Raw genomic sequence first — 18171 nt, 5'->3', positions numbered from 1 at the left:
TCCTTATGTACTGTCAGAGGTCGACTTGAACAGCTCAGAAACACACTTAACATTGTTTTATCCTTTCATACTTTGTGACTGTTTTCTGTTAAGGATGTTACGAGTCCCCTGCTGTTAAAATGTAAGTTAGTTAGATGAATACATATTAAAAAGTCTAATTGCATTAATGGTATTGGGGTTTTACAACAGTCTAAAGAACCATAAAGAAGGTCAAAAATACATAAATAAATATAAAACCACCACTAAAGGCTGTTTTCTCAAAATGGTAGACGTCTACTGTACTTAGCACTAACATATTCCGCTATATTCAAGGTTTTTACAGAGGGGTTTGTTCATGTCATCTAAAGCTTGATTTGAATAACATTTTATTCCTAAAAACATGGCCTGTGTTTGTAGTTTCTGATTTATGGGGTGATAAAAAGAGATATCCAAAATTACCTAAAAACCTTTGATAAATGTGTCAACAACATGAAACAAGAATCAGAAACCTGGCTTCATCCAATGTTTACGTTGCTGTACTAGAAATGTCTTCAAGTTAGCAAATATTTAATTAGATAATGCTCTGCATATTACAGACTAAAATCTCCGTAGTCAAACCTGCTGCCGCTAAATTTGGAGACAGGGGCCGGCAGAGCAGAGCGGAGTCTTGGTGATCAGAGCAGATAAAGTAACGTCTCTCACAAAAAAGTGTAGAATTTAAATAAATTAGCTTATTTGACCACTAGACCAGAACACGGGACCTTCTTCCGGTTTTTACTTTCTTGCTCCCGCCCCCAGGCATATCCGACCAATAACAAGGCTGGACATTCTTGTACTTTTGTACGCTTTTTCTTGGCTCACCATATTCGAGTCAGTCCAACCAAGTACTATGGTACAGCCGTTGTTACATAAGGTATTATCTTGATCTGTTACCCATACTTATTTCCTTTCTTACCACCCTTTTGCTTAGAAACACACTTTCAGTTTCCGGACCTATTACAAAGTCCTCCATTCTTCTGGAAAGTATGCATCTAAATTGCAGTTTCCATTATGCCAACCTCATTGTGGTTTACCTGCTTTCACTTAAAAACATCAAATCAAAATCAAAGAGGCCCTTATTGTCTCTATAGACAGAGCAAGCAGACTGTAGAAACAGTGTGAAAACACATCTTGATGGTGGGGTTTTTTGCCTCGATGTGAACTAGCAAACATGTTTTGGAAGGTGAGGTGGATGAACCAATCAGATCTGACGGATGTGGCGGAATGTAGGACAAGTGGTGAATCTGGTACATGTGCTGCTACTGTTTCTTCAGTCAGTCAGAACTGCTGAGGAGGAGAAGCCGGACCAGTGAAGCACATGAAGATGAGGCTTTACTTTGTGAATGTTCTCCTGTTCTGGCCTTTGTGTAAGTACCAGAAATCCACCTGTGTAATCTTTTCATGAGCGTATACAGACAGACAGACAGACAGACAGACTTAAATTCTCTCTGTATATTGCAGGTGCAGCAGAAATTTCTCAGCCTGTTCCTTTCCAAACAGTGAAGCTTGGAAACCCGGCTACTATAGAATGCCACGTAAAGAGTAGCCTGAACAAAAGAGTGTGGTACAAATTCACCACAGGGATGGGACTGCAGCTTGTGGTAGCATTCGATAATTTCTATAATCGGAGTATATTTCCTGAGGAATCTCAGCGCCGTTATTCAGTGAAATTTGACAAAATCAATAGCCATCTCCACATTTCAGCAACAACATGGGAAGACGTTGGAACATACTTCTGTGGAGTCAAGGACTTAAACGAGATTCAATTTGGATCGGGAACCTTTTTGACGCTGGAAGGTATTCACTCTCTCTCCTAACAGCACCCCGATTTCAGCTGATTGTGAAAATAAAGCTAATGATCATAGTTCTCTAATTTCTTCCCCAAGGTGCGAACCCGATCAGGGACTCTACCGTCCAGCAGCGGGAGTCTGGACCCGTTCAGCCAGGAGACTCTGTGACTCTCAGCTGTTCTGTTCACACAGGCCGCTTTGCAGCCGAACACATGAGTGTTACGTGGCTCAAAATCTCTCATCCCTCTGCTCCACAAATCTACTACTCTGGAAATAAGAGCTGCGAGAGGACCGAGAGTGGAGAGACTAGCTGTGTGTACGAACTTCTCCTGAGGAACCTCAGCTCTGATGATGCTGGAACCTTCTACTGTGTCCTGACGTCATGTGGACATACGCTGTTTGGAAACGGGACCAGGATTATTGTTCACAGTAAGAAAGGAACTGTCATCATACATGTAGAGTTTAAGTCCAAAGTACTTCCAATTTCTGCAAATTGCTGCAAAACCAAAACCAGCTAGAGTTGAATCAACGGGCTGATTATTCCGTAAGTCGATTAACAGAACAATAATTAGCAACTTTTTTGATAATCAATTCATCATTGGTCATTTTTCAAACAAAAATACAAAACATCTGACACTATTTCCTGACATTCAATTCACCAAATGATTAATCCAGAAAATAATCAGCAGATTAATCAATGATGAAAAGTGGTTTTATGGTATGGTTAAGGTTTGGGAAAAATTGGGGTTAAGAAAAATAAACTTAATTTAACTGTAATTTATGCAATTAGCCATCAATTTTTGTAAAATGGCCAGGGTAAGGCAACAAAAACACAGTTAAATCAAAATATTTGAGATTGCTTAAAAAAGAAAAGAAAAAAAAAGTCTCTTGTTGCAGAATGCAATTTGTTTTTGGAATACAATGCTGCTGTATTGACATGAGGTGACAGATATCCTCAATAAACCAAAACTTTATGGATTTATACCAGAGGGGAATGTTTTCTGCGTGCACTTTGGGTGAACTGACCTTTTATATATTGAACACTGCAGGATATAACAGTAAGTGACCTATAGACATTGGAATGAGAATGTAAGAATGTGTTAGAATGTAACTCCGATGTCTTTTTTTTATATATTTTATAAATGGAGAATTTTGCACTGCTAGTTTAAGCCTATTTAAGTTAAGCCTTTATTTAGTTTACCCTTTATTTTCTTCTGCAGAAAGCGCTGACACCAAACTATCTGAACCGAGTCCAACTGTGATTGCTTTGATGCTGTCAAACATCATTCTGGGGATTGTGACACTCATCCTTATCTGGAAACTTTGCAAGACTCAGAGGAAAGATTCCACCGGTATTTCAAACCGTAATGATCAGCTGTATCTCTGCAGCAGAATCACAAGCACGTTTGATTACATGTATCCTGCATCCAGTAACTGAACTGACTTCTTTGTTTCTTCAGAGGCAACAGATGGATCTTCTGAAGGCAATCAGGTAATTTGTCAGCTGTGTGTAACCTTTGTGTTTGATCAAGGCTTTCTCACTCCCAACGCCTGGTAGGTGGCCCTCGGAGTCAGATACTAAAGCACAATGCCTGCATAAGGCAGAGGCCCGTTCATTCCTTTGAGAGTTACACAGTGGCGCATGAAGCCTTCATCAAGTCCAAAATTACCCAGATGATTGCCGCTACTTCCTAACTGAGCGCACCACGGAGCAGGCGCTCTAAAGACCTCCGCCAGCCGAGTCAGCACTTTACTAACTTGAACGGGGATGAAATCATTTAATTATGCGGCTCTCATAGACTTTCCAAATGCTATCAAACCAAATGGATAGAATTAATAATCAATACTAGTGATCCGAGTCATTTTGTTGGGGTTGTGACACTCAAAAACAAATTGATCCTCTGGTTTACAAATGTGTCTGTCGCCATTTCAAGTCAATGGGAATAAGTATTTTTGGGCCTTGTGACAGACCAGAGTTGCAATTCCACCGTTTGTCAACTGTTGTTCAATTGGCTTCAAAGCGTCCTGGGGGGCCTCAGGCATAGCATCTCGAGTGCAGTGAGGTAAGGGTTCATGTCCCATTGTTGTCTTGTATGTCACTTAAACGAACATGTTTTAACCCCACCCATGACTTTTACTTACCTCACCTAAGTGGCTTTACCCTGCACGTCAACAAATGACGCCAAGGAGTCCAGAATCAGAGCGGTATCGCAACAGTTCCTGTCCAAGCGCATTGAAAAATTATGCCAAAGGGGTTCTCAGAAAATTAAAAAAGTAATGCCAAGCGGAGTTGGGATCGAGAATGTCTTGGTTTGATTTGCACCACGTCTTTCTATGGCCATACTCAAGTGTTTTTCTTTTTTTTTTTTTTCACAGACTACTGATACAGTAACCTATGCACCTGTGTGTTTGGCCCCTAGACGCTTCCCCACCAGACAAGCTAGAGGTGAATACTGTGAAGACTCCGTAGTGTATTCCAACCTCAGATACTGTCAACAGAACCGACAGTTGCAACTGTAGCAACGCTAGTTAATAGATTAAACTTTTGCAGTAGCCGGTCTCCAAAAATCTACCTATTTAAAGAATGACCTCAGTGCCTAACTCCAAGTCTCCCAGAGTTGCGGCCAAAGCCGATTCAAAAGACCCCTGTTCGCCAGCAGCCATCTTGTTTGTTGTCAAGTAGCAGGGAATTCACGCGGAACCGTCTCAACTCTGCTGTTGTTATGTTAAGCCCGCCCACCAACTATACACAATGTGATTACATTTGCTGCCGCTAGAGTGCATCTACATTTGTAGGCTAGACTGAAGGAGTAGGAATGCCTGAATGTACTGACCCATAATTCCGACAGCTTTATAGTATAACAAGTAATCATATGTGTGTTTTTGTGCCTTGCTGTGTTAAATGTGGACATTCGCCCTCTGTCCATGGTGCTGAAATACGTACCAAAATAGATGAAAGGCATTGTCACAGATAGTTGCATTTGTCTTCCGGGTCTAAGAGAGACACCAGACTATTTAGCTGTCAAAATAATAAGCTGATCGATGGAATGGCAGCTCACCTTCCTGTCATTATGTTCTTTCTACAGCTTTATATAGCATCCGACTTACCATGCTGGATTTACGGCACGTAATTTTTTCCTAACACCCGACCATGTTTGTGAAATCGGTCGCTCTCTCCTGTAGCCATTTCTCCTTGCTCACGCTCTGGCTGGGCACCTGAGGTAACCATGGTACCGTTGTTACATCATAAATGTAAAAAATAAATGACTTTAGAGCACATTGAGTCAAGAGCAGATGTACTGCAGGGGCTCAATTTATTTTATTTTGTGGGGTGCGCTAGCAAGCCATTTTTGTGCGCATATTCCCGAAACCCTTAAATTACGTAAAGTTTCACCAAAATTGATGCAACCGTCAGTTTTGGTGAATTTTTCAGAATGTTAAGCCCCTCAAAGTCTAAGCAGATGAATTGCATTCTTTTGGGGTGGGTTGCACTATATGTGATTGTAATTTAAGCAAGTTGGCCCCTTCAATGTAGTATAGCGTAGTGATGATAGAAGGGGAGAATACATGATTATGCCAGCACCCCTTGCACTTTGCTCTATTGCACTACAGTCTTACAAATGCCATTGTTGTATGTATGGATGCACTATGTACACATGTACATAAAATGTTTTACCTTGGTCCAGCTTTGTTCTTGTTTTATGTACAGTCAAAGCAGTGAAAATCACATACCTTGTCATATTCCTTGTATGTTTACATAAACTTCATTCCAATAAATCTGATTCTGACTGTGACAGCTTTTTGTTTTTAATTATAAGTGCTTCACTGATTAAGTGTCAAAAGTGACAAAAGTAAATAGTTACTATTTGTGCCAGCAACAGAATAAAGTAAGTAATAAGTTGCAACGTCACATTGCTTGACATTACTTTGGAGTTGCAGAGCCTTTCATTCACCCACTGGAACCTTCACAAAAGACATCAAAGAGAAAGAGCAAAGTACAGAAGGCAAAAAGAAAAAAAAAACTTCAGTTGGTGTCAAACAGGCAGTCTAGGCTTTAGTGTGTGCCAAAAGAAAAAAACAATACACAGCATTGCAGGCACAGGTAGAGCATGCTCAGAAATCCCCTCTGGTCTATTTATACCCCTTTTCTAACCAGAAATGTAAGCGGAGGGTGCAACCTTTAAAGTAGCCAGCTCTCTGCATCTGACTGTTGTTCTGACTCCTGTGGTGAATCATGTGTGAACTATTGAGATCAGATTTCCGCTGCTGGAAACTTCAGTCCTATACTTGAACACAGGAAGACCGGCCTGTGGCCAGCGGGCCACAGCATGCAGGGGCTCAGACAGAAGCCGAGAGCTAACGAGAATTCAGCTGTGTGAAATGAGGGTCATGCATCTCATAAAGAAAGGTGTAAATGGTGCAAGAATGCAAAAGGAAGTAAAATAGCAGAGTTACTCCCCCTGAGAGTGAAGCTTTCTTTAATGCATTTCCTGCAGGAGTTCACACCCAAAAAAAAGATACATACAGTATGTGTAGCGTACGCCGTTGACTCATCTGTCTGCACATCAGTGGTTACTTACATAATCACCAGGGAAACCATTGCAAACAAGTTGGGATGAACATTATGCACCGTTATGTACATTGTTTATTTCATCATTACATCCATTTATTTCTTCTTGGGTTATTCTTTTTGTGTCAGTTTTGAATTTTACATTTTCAACTATGTGCTGCCAAATCACAACAGTGACCCTTTTCTGTCAGGTTGGGCGGTGTTGATTGGATCTCATAACGGGTCGGGTGAGTGCAGGTGTTAAAGAACTCTGACCCGCGCATCACTAATATGTATTTATTTATGTGAACACACTTTCACGTGTCAAACCCTGCATTTTAAACACGATTGTCTATTTCTAGTTGTAAATGACCGTTAAGCCTTTCATTTCTAGCTAAAAACAGTCTCTTCCAACACCTTACTTACTTTCTTTGTGTTGGACCATGGAAAAAAACACTAGTTGTGGATCAGAAAGTCAGAGGAATAACATTAAAAATCAGGGTAAATATTCTTGAATAACTTGAAAATTGTTCCCTCCAATGTTGTATGCCTATGTTTATGTGGCAAGTAGTTACCAATCAGCAATGATAAGCAGTTACAACAGTTAGTATTTTGCCCACATGCAGTAAATAGGTCACAATATCTTTAAATGCTAGCAAACATAGGCCTCATTGTACGGACACCCTAGGAGATTTATGTTTCATTGATCAAGGTCAGGTTCAAGCATCATGTTGTCGTTACTGTTGTTGTGGATGAGAACACCGGTGCCAATGTGGGGGCCACTGAACGTGTGTTCACTTTTTCCAAATCTGATTGGCCAATCAGACGCAGCCTTCTCTGTGAAGAGTGGAGAATGTACAGAGTTCAAATCATTCCGCACAGCATTTCAAGCACGATGACACCTCCGAACTTTGCTTTGTATTTCACATGTCTGTTTGTGGCGAATCTGGGTAAGTTGTTTTTCTATTGTCGTGGTTTACTTTAAACTAAAGCCATGTTTCCATGCATTCTGCAATACAGATCACAGCAACATACCAGTATTAAATTTCAAATGAACTTGTGTATTTGCTTTGTCTCATTTTTCTCCTCAGCTCACATGACAACTCTAAAACAGTCTTCATTACGTTTTCAGTCAGCTAAGGTTGGGGAACGGGTGACTTTGACTTGTGTCTGTGACAGGGATATAGCAATATCGATGTTTTACTGGTATAAGCAAACTCTGGGACAGAAACCAAAGCTGATGTCTTCGTTCTATAGGCATAGTGGTTACGGAACCTTTCAAGATGAATTCAACAACCACTCACGGTTCTCCCAGGGAAAAATAAATGATACATTTTTCTTGAAGATTTTAGATCTGCAAATTTCAGACTCAGCAAGTTACTACTGCGTAGGGAGCAACTTATATGACTTTGAATTTTATGAGGGCACTACAGTCAGTGTAGAAGGTTCAGGTTGGAAGGTCCCAGCTACGGTCCACCAGTCAGCGTCTGAGAGCATCCAGCCAGGAGGCTCTGTGACTCTCAACTGTACAGTACACACCGAGACCTGTGATGGAGAACACAGTGTTTACTGGTTCAAGAAGTCAGAAGAATCTCAGCCAGGACTCATTTACACCCACGGAGACAGGACTGATCAGTGTGAGAGGAAACCCAACACACAAACACACACCTGTGTCTACAACCTGCCGATGAAGAGTCTGAATCTTTCTCATGCTGGGACCTACTACTGTGCTGTAGCCTCATGTGGACACATTCTGTTTGGAAACGGGACAAAGCTGGACTTGGAGGGTAAGTAACTTTCTTGCCAAGGTTTTCTCATTTGATGAATTGCAATGAAAACTCCTGGGTTTGTATTTTTCTTATCTTTCTTAATACAATACAGAGGAATTACTTCTCCCTATTGTTATACCAATGTCTTTAGTGACCATAAAGTGATTCCTTAGCGCAACTCTACAGTGGGAGACAGGGGACAAAATCTACAGTCCTTGTTTTGTGCACATATTCCAAAGTTTAGCCCAAGCCATCACAAAGCTTCAGCATTTGGAGATAGCCCGATCTTTGTCCTGGCATTGCATGTATGAATATTGCTGGTGTTTTGCATCCAACATGCCTACAGTTCTCTAGCAAGTATGGCTTTGCAGCAGCTCAGCATGGAAATAATTTCCTTGGAAACCCAAAGTGGGGATTTTTTTACTAAAAACAATTAATATTGGAAGATAAACCATGGATTTTGTCCCTGAAGATGGATTCTTCACTGGACGTAAATAGTCCAATTTTTTCTTTCAATCGGCATGTTGGCATCAAGTATTCTATTTGGAACACCTTTTTTTGTCTAAGTCACACTGCTGTGCTTTCGGTCCACTATTCATTACCAATCAAAATGACTGAGGAGATCTCTTTGTGGCTAGCACACTAGGAGGGAAAAGAACCCGTAACTTGTACAAATCGGCATGGCAGCATTGTTTTTGAAGATATACTTGAAAAAATGCAAACTTTTCTTATAGAAAACATCAAAGCTCTTTAATATCTCCTGCTGTCCGTCTCTCCACAGATAAGGGAGACTCTCCTGTCTGGATTTATTTCTTGAGTGCAGCTTTAGCATTCACCACGTTCCTGAGTGTTTTACTGGCTTTCTTAGTGTACCAGGTGAACAAAAGAAGCTGCCAAGGTACAGGTAACTGTTACTCTTTGAATATGACTGCAAGTATTGAGTGAATATTTCATTTAAATAACATAGCTTTCATTTTGTGTGTCACAACCAGAGTGTAATGTAACATTTTCAGCAACTTCTACTCCGAATATAGCGGTAAGTATCGTTTTCTATCCATCCATGACACCTGCAGTGTTTAACACAGTTTTCTTGGGCCGTATCTTTAATAATATTGATGAACCATTTTATATTTCGTTACCAGTTATGCCAAGACGCAGACAACCTTCATTACGCTGCTTTAAGGGATGACATGGGCAACAGATCAAGAAGACAGAGGGACAGCACCAATACTGAATGTGTGTACTCGAGTGTAAAGCAGTAGAGCTGGACACGTGTACTGTGTGCCTGTACTTTGTTTCTGTGTAGAAAGACATTTCACAAAAGGGTCATTTGAATTTTTCCAAAACAAGCTTATGATTCCAGCAAATTCAATAAATACAAAGGCTTGACTTGCAATGAACTAAGCTCTTCCACTGAAAAAAATAAAAAAGAAAGACTTTTCTTCTGATTGCCAGAGAGATTCACTGATTTCCACTGTCACACCACTTGTTGCAGAACTACACTCACACCTCTGCGGCGCTGCTTGGTTTAGCTACTGAGTTTCCACGACTGTAAACAGCCTTGCATCTTTGACATCACATGTCCAGTGCATACAGAAGGCCAAAGTTACCACAGCACATTCTTTGTAGGTTGTTGTTGTTTTTTGTACATGCTGCCACAAACCCCAGAGACGTAAGAAGCTATCTGCAGGTAACAGTAAAGAGAGATGTCAGGCGATGTGCGGTTTTCAGGCAGGATGTCTTTACATCAGAACGTCTCAGTTCACACATACAGAATAGACTGAGGTGTGTTTGCTCCACTAGTGCAGTGCCCCAGCCGATTGCTTGGGCTCCTGCTTCACTGTTTCCAGCGTTCTCCAGAGCCATTGTACCCTGAAATAACTCACACAAGGCCCTCGTAGCATGTAATATGCACCTCAACTACTACCAGTGGTATTACCAGAAGTACAAGAAGTATTCCGATCCTCTCCTTATGCAAAAAGTACTAATACCACACTATAAAAAATACTTTGTTACAACTACAAGTCCTGCATTGCAAATGTTACTTGAGTAAAAGTATCATCAGTATCATCAGGAAAATGCACTTAAAGTAGTAAAAGTACACAATGCAGAAACATCCTCTAGTTTTAGAAACTGGAAACAATCCAAACAGTTCTGTGTTTAATCAGCTAATTATTTGGACTGGATTTGCAGGCCGTTATATTGTTGGGGATGATTGTATAAACTATATGTGTTTTGTGTGCAAAATCGTAATTAAGTGAGTAAAGTAACTAGTAGCTAAAAATGTCAGGTTAATGTAGTGGAGTCAAGAGTACAATATATATCTGTGAAATGTAGCAGAATAGACGTAGATAGTGGCGTGAAAGGAAAAGACTCAAATCATTTTGTTCTTGAGTACAGTATTTGAGTCAATATACTTCTACTTCACTACTACTGAATTACTTTTCAGAAGAGAAAATTGTACTACTACCTTTACCTGTTACTGGTTACGATGCAAACTCACAAGGCTCGTGCTCGTTTATCGAAGCCAAGAAAAGTTCAGTGATATGTCAGTGTGCTATATCCAGCAGTCACAAACATACAGGTCAAGAATTGAGTGTTTCCAAATAGGCGTAGTAATCACTGGTAGCCCGCCACGGAAGACATGCCTGATTGAAGGCCTCTGAAGCTTTAATATTAATATTCATTTCTTTTATTTAATCATTCAGCAGTACCCTGTTACATCCTGCTACGTCCTGCTGTGCCCTGCTATGCCATGAACTACTATTCCTAGTCACTCTTCCATTATCTTTATTGTGACTATTATTGCCACTATTCATCACACCCCCAACCGGCCCCGTCAGACACCGCCTCCCAAGAGCCTGGGTCTGTCCGAGGTTTCTTCCCACTGTCGCACTAAATGATTGCTCTGGGGGGAATTACTAGAATTGTTGGGTCCTTGTACATGATAGAGTGTGGTCTAGACCTACTTTATCTGTAAAGTGTCTTGAGATAACGTCTTATGAATTGATATAAATAAAATTGAATTGAAATTGTGCTGTCTTAGTTTTCTTCATATTTGTTAATATGCAATGCTGTCCAAACTACTCCAAATTCCAAACAAGTTCCCTTGGTTACCCAGCAATATACCCTGATAGTATAAAGTTGATTGAATGAATTGTAGAGAGAGAGAGAGAAACAGACAGACACCTTGCTTTCCAAGACAGTTCCATAGACGCTACTACTAAACAATTTATGCAATATGAAAATACCTTATAATAGTTAGAACACAAGCCCAGCTTTATAATGTGACTGTTTTCTCCTACCCCAACATAATATACCATAACACGAGGGTAGAATATAAGGGCTAATGCAAATTACCAGAAGAGGCAGTAGAATATGAGAAGCCAAGAAAGTTGCAAGAGATGAGACTTATCTTGACTTAGGTAGGTCCAACAGAATCAAGGAAGTCCACAATCACATCTGGAGAGTTCATCCATTCCAAACCCGCTTTAAAGAATCAGCACACTTACAGCATCACATTGTTGCTCTGGAGATTTCTGGTAAATCCAGAATTTAAATATCTGTCACTCCATTTATAAACTGTCATTGTTTCTTTTTATAATGTAATATCCAAAACTGGATTCAACGTTTAGTCATTTCATTCTTTTGCCACTCTAATTCTTCAGTCTGTTCTCCTCCATGCTTCCCCCAGCTCACAGGTGTGTCTCATTTATCACTTCCCCCACCCTTTATTTCCTGTATACGTTGAAAAGGGCTATTTCGTACTTTTTCTTTCCCCCCTTTCTACTACAGTTGTCTATGCAAGCCACGTGCTGGCTTCTACTTTGTATTGTCTTATGGCTGTGTGTACTGCCAAAGTGGAGGTGACCGTTCAAGAAAAACAAGTGAAACTAATAACGAATGAGATGTTTTATTCAGCAGAATCACATTGTGTTGTTCTATCATTCCAATATTTCCTAAATTCCTAACAGATTTTCTATGCTGTACTCTGATAAAATTTCCCCCGGGACTGATTATTGGTCCCCACTGTGCCGCCCCAATTTAAAAAAAAAATAATCCTGAAATCGCCACTAAAGAAGACTTGATCCATGACCTGAATCAGACTGGGACTGAATTATATGCTACTAGTCTAAGTCTTGTTTCACTGCCACGGGTCTCAGGTCTGTGTTTAATAATATCTAATACCTGAATCGATCCAGGTATTAGACGTATAACTTGGTATGTCATGATTACTGCTGGAGAAGCCTAATGCTGCTGCCACAGTTACAGTCGCTATTCATTATCCTCATGTGTATCCACATCTGTAAAGAAGTCTCACAGTGACAGAACTTTCAAGTAGACTGATGATGGACAGGTGTTTTTTTGTTTTTTTTAATACATGTAGTATGAAAAGGATGTGGTTGTATACTAACTTTCTGTCCTTCCTGTTACAGGACATATAAGGGGCGAGGAGAAAAGCAGCTGAACTTACCACAACATATCCTAATTTTGTCATTTAAATTTTGATAATTACCTTTCTTCCTTTATGGATATGAATACAGACAGATTACATTTGGATTTTGAGCACAGCTAAAGACGAGACTAAAATAATGCTATATTGATAACGTGAATCTTAGGTCTAGTGGAGCTTTTTTCGTTGCATTGTGACCAACCTTATTTGATTTCCCAAGCAGCCAATCAGGTGAATGTAGATGAATCTAGTGAACCAATCAGACAGCAGTCAGCAGCGTATGTCCCTGCGTGGTGAGAGTGTTGACACTGCTATACCTTTGTCAGACCTGCTGTGTGAAGGATGGGGATGCAAGCTGAGAAGATGGCAGTGTGCCTTCTAAATATGTCCCTGCTCTGGTCTGTGTGTAAGTAACTCAAAATCCACCTGTTGGATCTTTTTTAATGAGGATTTCCATACTTCAAAGTGACTTGTTTCTTTTCTGTATCTTTCAGGTGAAGCGCAGCTAAGTGACATCTCTCAGCCAGCTGCTTTCCAAGCAGTTGAGCTAGGACACACCGTCACTTTTACATGTAACATTAAAAGTGCTGCCAGAACCAGGGTGTGGTACACACTAAACACTGGGAGGAGACTTCAGCCGCTGGCCTCCACGGATACTTTATATAATCTGACAATAATTAAAGACAAATCACATCGTTATGAGGTCCAATCGGACCACATCAGCAGTCTTCTGACTATCCTGAGGACAACGTGGGAAGATGTTGGCACATACTACTGTGGAGTGATGGACTTAAGAGACATTCAGTTTGGACAAGGAACTTTTTTGATGATAACAGGTATTTATTCTCCACAGTTTGAGATTAGAAAATGTTGATAATTTTACCTGTGGTGGACTGTATTTCAGTACATTCGCTGAAGTCCTTGTACTTTATTTGAGTCCTTACTTTTCATGTAAAAGAAAAAAAACTTTCTACTGCTACTCCACTACATTTCAAAGGGAAATAATGTACTTTTTACTCCGCTACATTCATCTGACAGCTTTAGTTACCTTATAAATTAAAACAGGAAGTTTTTCCCCACCACTGTCGCACAAAATGCTCACTCATGGGGAATTGTCGGGTCTTTGTAAATGACAAAGTGTGGTCTAGACTTTCTGTTTTTTCAATTTAAGATTTTTGCACACAAAATGCATGGACTTTACAATACGGTTTTATTATAAATTAAAGTACCCAACAATGTAACGTCCTACAATCCAGCTAAAATTATTTGACCATTAAACGCATCAATCAAACTGTATGGATTGTTTTCCGTTTCCAAAATGTGAAGATTTTTCTGCATGGAGTACTTTTACCATATTATACCTTAACAACATGTTCCGGATGTCACATGGTTTGACATCAGCAACATTTACAATCTGAATACTTCTTCCACCACTGGCTGAATGTAAGTTAAATGTTCCTTTGATTTCTTCCCCAAGGTGCAAACCCGATCAGGGACTCTAGCGTCCAGCAGCGGGAGTCTGGACCCGTCCAGCCAGGAGACTCTGTGACTCTCAGCTGTTCTGTTCGCACAGGCCGCTGTGCAGCAGAACACATTAGTGTCACGTGGCTGAAAAGCTCTCATCCCTCTGCTCCGCAAATGATCTACTACTCTGGAAATAAGAGCTGCCAGAGGACCGAGAGTGGAGAGACTAGTTGTGTGTACGAGCTTCTCCTGAGGAACCTCAGCTCTGATGATGCTGGAACCTTCTACTGTGTCCTGACGTCATGTGGACAGACGTTGTTCGGAAACGGAACCAGGATTATTGTTCACAGTAAGATTGTCACCATACATTAGGGGTGTGAATCTTTACTCGTCTCACGAATTAGATTTTGATTATGACAATCCTGTCAACGATTTGATCCAGTTTGATATAAACCCCGTTTTTTATTGTACCTGCTCTTAAAAAAAAAAGACACTCCTTGAATGTATCGGAGTCTGAACACAGCAGACAGACAAAAAAAAATAAGAAAAGCATCCAGAAAATCAACAAGCATCATCAGTAGGCAACAATCGATTATGGTCTGTCACTGCATTGATGCAATGATTCATTTCAACACCCCTACCATACATGTACCGTTTTAGTACAATTCTTAGCAAATATTATGAATCAGAAACACAGAGAAAATGCTAGGTCAATATTGAACAATGCTTTAAAACCCCAAAGCCAACTAGAGCTGAAATGAAGAACAATCGACCGTTAGAAACGTAATCAGCAACTATTTTAGTAATCAGTTGATTGTTGGTCCTTTTTCAAGCAAACATACTAAACATTTGTCATATTTCCTGATAGTTTATAGATCAAATTAATAAAAAAATTGATGAAGTACTAAAGAACATAATTGCTACTGCCTGCCCTAAAGCCAGTGTTTTTATGTTTTCATTTACGGTGACTAGGTTTGAGAAATATTTTGATTACAAGATGAAGAAAATAGGTTTCAGTCTCAGAAAATCTTGCTCTTATGAACGTTTTCATTTAAGAAGGTAAGATTTGTGTTCATGTTTGCAGCCATTTACAGAGGGTATAATTGAATACTGTTCATTCTCATGTGTTTCAAAGGAGACGTTGCCTTCACAGAATCAGTTGAGCTGAGTCCAACTGTCATTGCACTCATGCTGTCAAACACCGTTCTTGGGATTGGGACACTTGTGCTTGTATGGACACTTTGCAAAAACCACAAGAAATATCCCACAGGTATGAACAACTTTGTGTTAAATATCTGTATATATGTTATATTCTGCAGTAGCATTGACAGAAGTTTTTACTTTTGTTTTTGTTTTAGCTGCACTTGAATCCAGGGATGGATCTCATGAAGCAAGTCAGGTAATCCATTTGTTCAACGTATTCTCAGGAACGGGTTGATATATTGTACAAAACATACAGTAACATCTGTTAAGTTAAGCAGTCTTACAGTTAAATTTAGGCAATAGAAGGTTACTGTTATCTGAATACAGGGTATCGTGAGGTGACGGTTCTTGCAGGGGCCGTTGAGTTTAGCTGACAAAAGGTGACTATCCTGCGGTGACAACAGTTAAGTTTAGTGGGCTTTACAAACAATTGTAGCCGAGAAAAGGTTACTGTGAGACATGTACAGAGCACAGAGAGGTGACTGTCCTTTCAGCCGTTGTTGCAGTTGAGTTTAGTCAACAAAAAGTGGCAGGTAAGTGACAACTAATCTTTATCAACAACGTTCCACTCCTTGGATTGACACAGCGCTGTGAAGGGAGGTCCGGCAATGCGAGACAATGTGATTACAGTTAAGTTTAGACACCAAAACGACTAGTTTAGATTAGACAAACGATTGTGGTTTGGCTTTACACACGTATCCTGGGTGGAAGTCTGGGTTTCATCCCAGGACACAAAGTCCGCTCCCTGGCTTGAACACGCTGTTTTATGACCCAACCGTCCACCCCGACCTCCTCTACCCTGAGAACAGCAGTCTTACCCGGCAGCAGCTACTGTGGCCCATACAGTAATACATGCATGGAATAAATACAATATACAGGAAATAATTCTTTGTAGCTATACCTACAACTGGTTCACAAGAACAGGGGTTTCTTGTTCCAATTTCAGTTGTATGCCTCTAAAGGTTCAGATGTTGTAACATTCAGTATTTCTTAGTCACTGTTAAATGGCAGCTTAATGCAGTTTCTATGTCTCATCTCTCTGAGTCCAATTGCTCAGAACTAAACCCTGTAATTTCCCTGTCTTTCAGCCTGGAGATGCAGTGACATATGCAGCCGTGTGCTCTGCTCCCAGAGGCTCCTCCCGCAGAACAGCTCCAATGGAATACAGTAGTGACGCCGTGGTTTATTCTCATGTCAAGTTCTCTACACAGGACTGACAGAAGCGTTACAACTGGACTTAGTGATCCGGCAGGGATATATATAGAAAATGTGTATTGTATTTGGATAACAGAAATAAAATAGACAGAAATGCCATTGAACTTTTTCCTGTGGTCATGTGATTGGTATACAACAAAATGGTGATTGTTCTTAGTTGTTCTAGTGACAGTACGCGTCAGTAGGGCCGTACACTGTGTCACAGCTCACTGGGAGCCGCCTAACACAGCCCAGGAGACGTTCTCAGAGTTGCAGGGAGTGAGAAGGGACAGTTAGACCCAGCGGCAGTGGGTCAACAGACTGCTAACGTTAGACCCCGCCCACTGTTCTGCTCATTCTCTGTAACCAATGCAGCATAAAAGTATGACGGAACCAGCAAGTCAGCCACCCGATGTTAGTTAGATAACGTTAGCTTGCTAACTCCTGCTTAACATTACCCTCAAACAGAAATAGTGTAGTCTTCAGTAAAAGAAGAGAACTTTCTATACATAAGTATATGAGTTTGCTCATGTGTCTTATTTAAAAGCTGGTGCTATTTCTGTGTCTGTATGTTGGTGGTTTCCTGCAGGATGTCCTCATTCTGTTGCAAGGAACCCGTGTAACTCCACCACTGAGACATTCAGAGGATCACAGGAACCCGTTTTTGTGATCAAACTGTGTGTTTAGAAGCAGAATTTCATTGATGTCTTTCTGTATGGGTAAACCGCATACAGCTCATGAGCAAAGAAATCACAGAAGTGATGTAGCGAGGTGGTAAGAAAAACCCAAACAAAGGTTATGGGTTGATCAGAAAATACATTCAAAGTATTCTCATTGCTTTAGTTGGCTTTAAAAGGTCCCATGGCATGAAAATGTCACTATTTAAATGTTTTTTAACATGTATATATGCGGCCCCCCAGCCTGCCTATGGCCCCTCAGTGGCTAGAAAGGGCGATAGGTGTAAACCGAGCCCTGGGTATCCTGCTCTGCCTTTGAGAAAATGAAAGCTCAGATGGGCAGATCTGGAATTTTGCTCCTAATGAGGTCATAAGGGGCAATATTACTTCCCCTTTCTCTGCTTTGCCCACTTAGAGAATTTGGCCCACCCATGAGAGAGAGAGACATCATGGCTTTCAAACGAGCAAAGTGGCAGTTGGTCAAGGCCACACCCCCAGCCATCACCTTGCCCCCCCCCACACACACACACACACACACACCTCTCCTCCTCCTCCTCAATAGCAACAGACACAGAAACGGCACATACTGAGAAAAAGCTCATTGTGGGACTACTAGGCTGATTTTTGGAAAAAGAGACTTCAGAGATTGTATTAGGGGACCACTAAGGGTATATAAAAGCATCCAAATAGCACCATGTCCTGGGACCTTTAATTACATCTCCACCAACAATAGCTTTGTCAAACTTTATGGTAACACTTTATAATAATGGTACATTAATTATCATGAATTTATGTATGACTTCATGCATGAAAAGCCTGTATTAATAAATGTAGTACATTTAATTTAATTTTTTAGTTTAATTTTTTTTAATTTTAATCTGTTTATTGATCCCCAATAGGGAAATCACACTTTACACTCTGTGTCCACACTTTGGTTAGTTATCACACACAGTCCTGAACTAAACACACACATGCTCAGGATCTATAAATGCACTAATGGAGAGATGTCAGAGTGAGGGGGCTGCCAGCTGAACCAGCGCCCTGAGCAGTTGGG

General features: G+C 40.5%; 3 protein-coding genes across 5 annotated transcripts; all 3 read left to right on the top strand.

Annotated features, from left to right (window-relative positions):
• The first annotated feature begins 1178 nt into the window (after positions 1 to 1178).
• LOC116707328 (signal-regulatory protein beta-2-like) lies at positions 1179 to 5273 on the top strand. Its single transcript, XM_032544652.1, has 6 exons — positions 1179 to 1385; positions 1480 to 1815; positions 1905 to 2237; positions 3029 to 3160; positions 3269 to 3300; positions 4185 to 5273. Exons 1-6 carry the CDS (start codon positions 1337 to 1339, stop codon positions 4326 to 4328), a joined length of 1026 nt encoding a protein of 341 aa, XP_032400543.1. The 5' UTR covers positions 1179 to 1336; the 3' UTR covers positions 4329 to 5273.
• Positions 5274 to 6867: 1594 nt separating this feature from the next.
• Positions 6868 to 9519, top strand: LOC116707327 (uncharacterized). Of its 3 annotated transcripts, none has more exons than XM_032544650.1 (5): positions 6868 to 7307; positions 7449 to 8144; positions 8908 to 9024; positions 9119 to 9162; positions 9269 to 9519. In XM_032544650.1, the coding sequence occupies exons 1-5, from the start codon at positions 7211 to 7213 to the stop codon at positions 9386 to 9388; spliced, it is 1074 nt and encodes a 357-aa protein (XP_032400541.1). In that variant the 5' UTR covers positions 6868 to 7210; the 3' UTR covers positions 9389 to 9519. The 3 variants fall into 3 exon arrangements, with proteins under 3 accessions (XP_032400541.1, XP_032400540.1, XP_032400539.1); XM_032544649.1 differs by having other exon boundaries at positions 8908 to 9030; positions 9119 to 9166; positions 9279 to 9519; XM_032544648.1 differs by having other exon boundaries at positions 6869 to 7307; positions 8908 to 9030.
• A 3220-nt stretch (positions 9520 to 12739) lies between these two features.
• LOC116669477 (signal-regulatory protein beta-2-like) lies at positions 12740 to 16463 on the top strand. The gene is made up of 6 exons (XM_032499355.1): positions 12740 to 12985; positions 13074 to 13415; positions 14057 to 14392; positions 15179 to 15313; positions 15402 to 15442; positions 16335 to 16463. The coding sequence occupies exons 1-6, from the start codon at positions 12922 to 12924 to the stop codon at positions 16461 to 16463; spliced, it is 1047 nt and encodes a 348-aa protein (XP_032355246.1). The 5' UTR covers positions 12740 to 12921.
• The last annotated feature ends 1708 nt before the right edge of the window (positions 16464 to 18171 follow it).

This window comes from Etheostoma spectabile, chromosome 19 (assembly GCF_008692095.1).
Source record: "Etheostoma spectabile isolate EspeVRDwgs_2016 chromosome 19, UIUC_Espe_1.0, whole genome shotgun sequence".
In the NCBI taxonomy this organism is placed as follows: Eukaryota; Metazoa; Chordata; class Actinopteri; order Perciformes; family Percidae; genus Etheostoma; species Etheostoma spectabile.
Note: the sequence above shows the minus strand (reverse complement) of the source record. Positions and strands in the feature narration are given on the sequence as shown.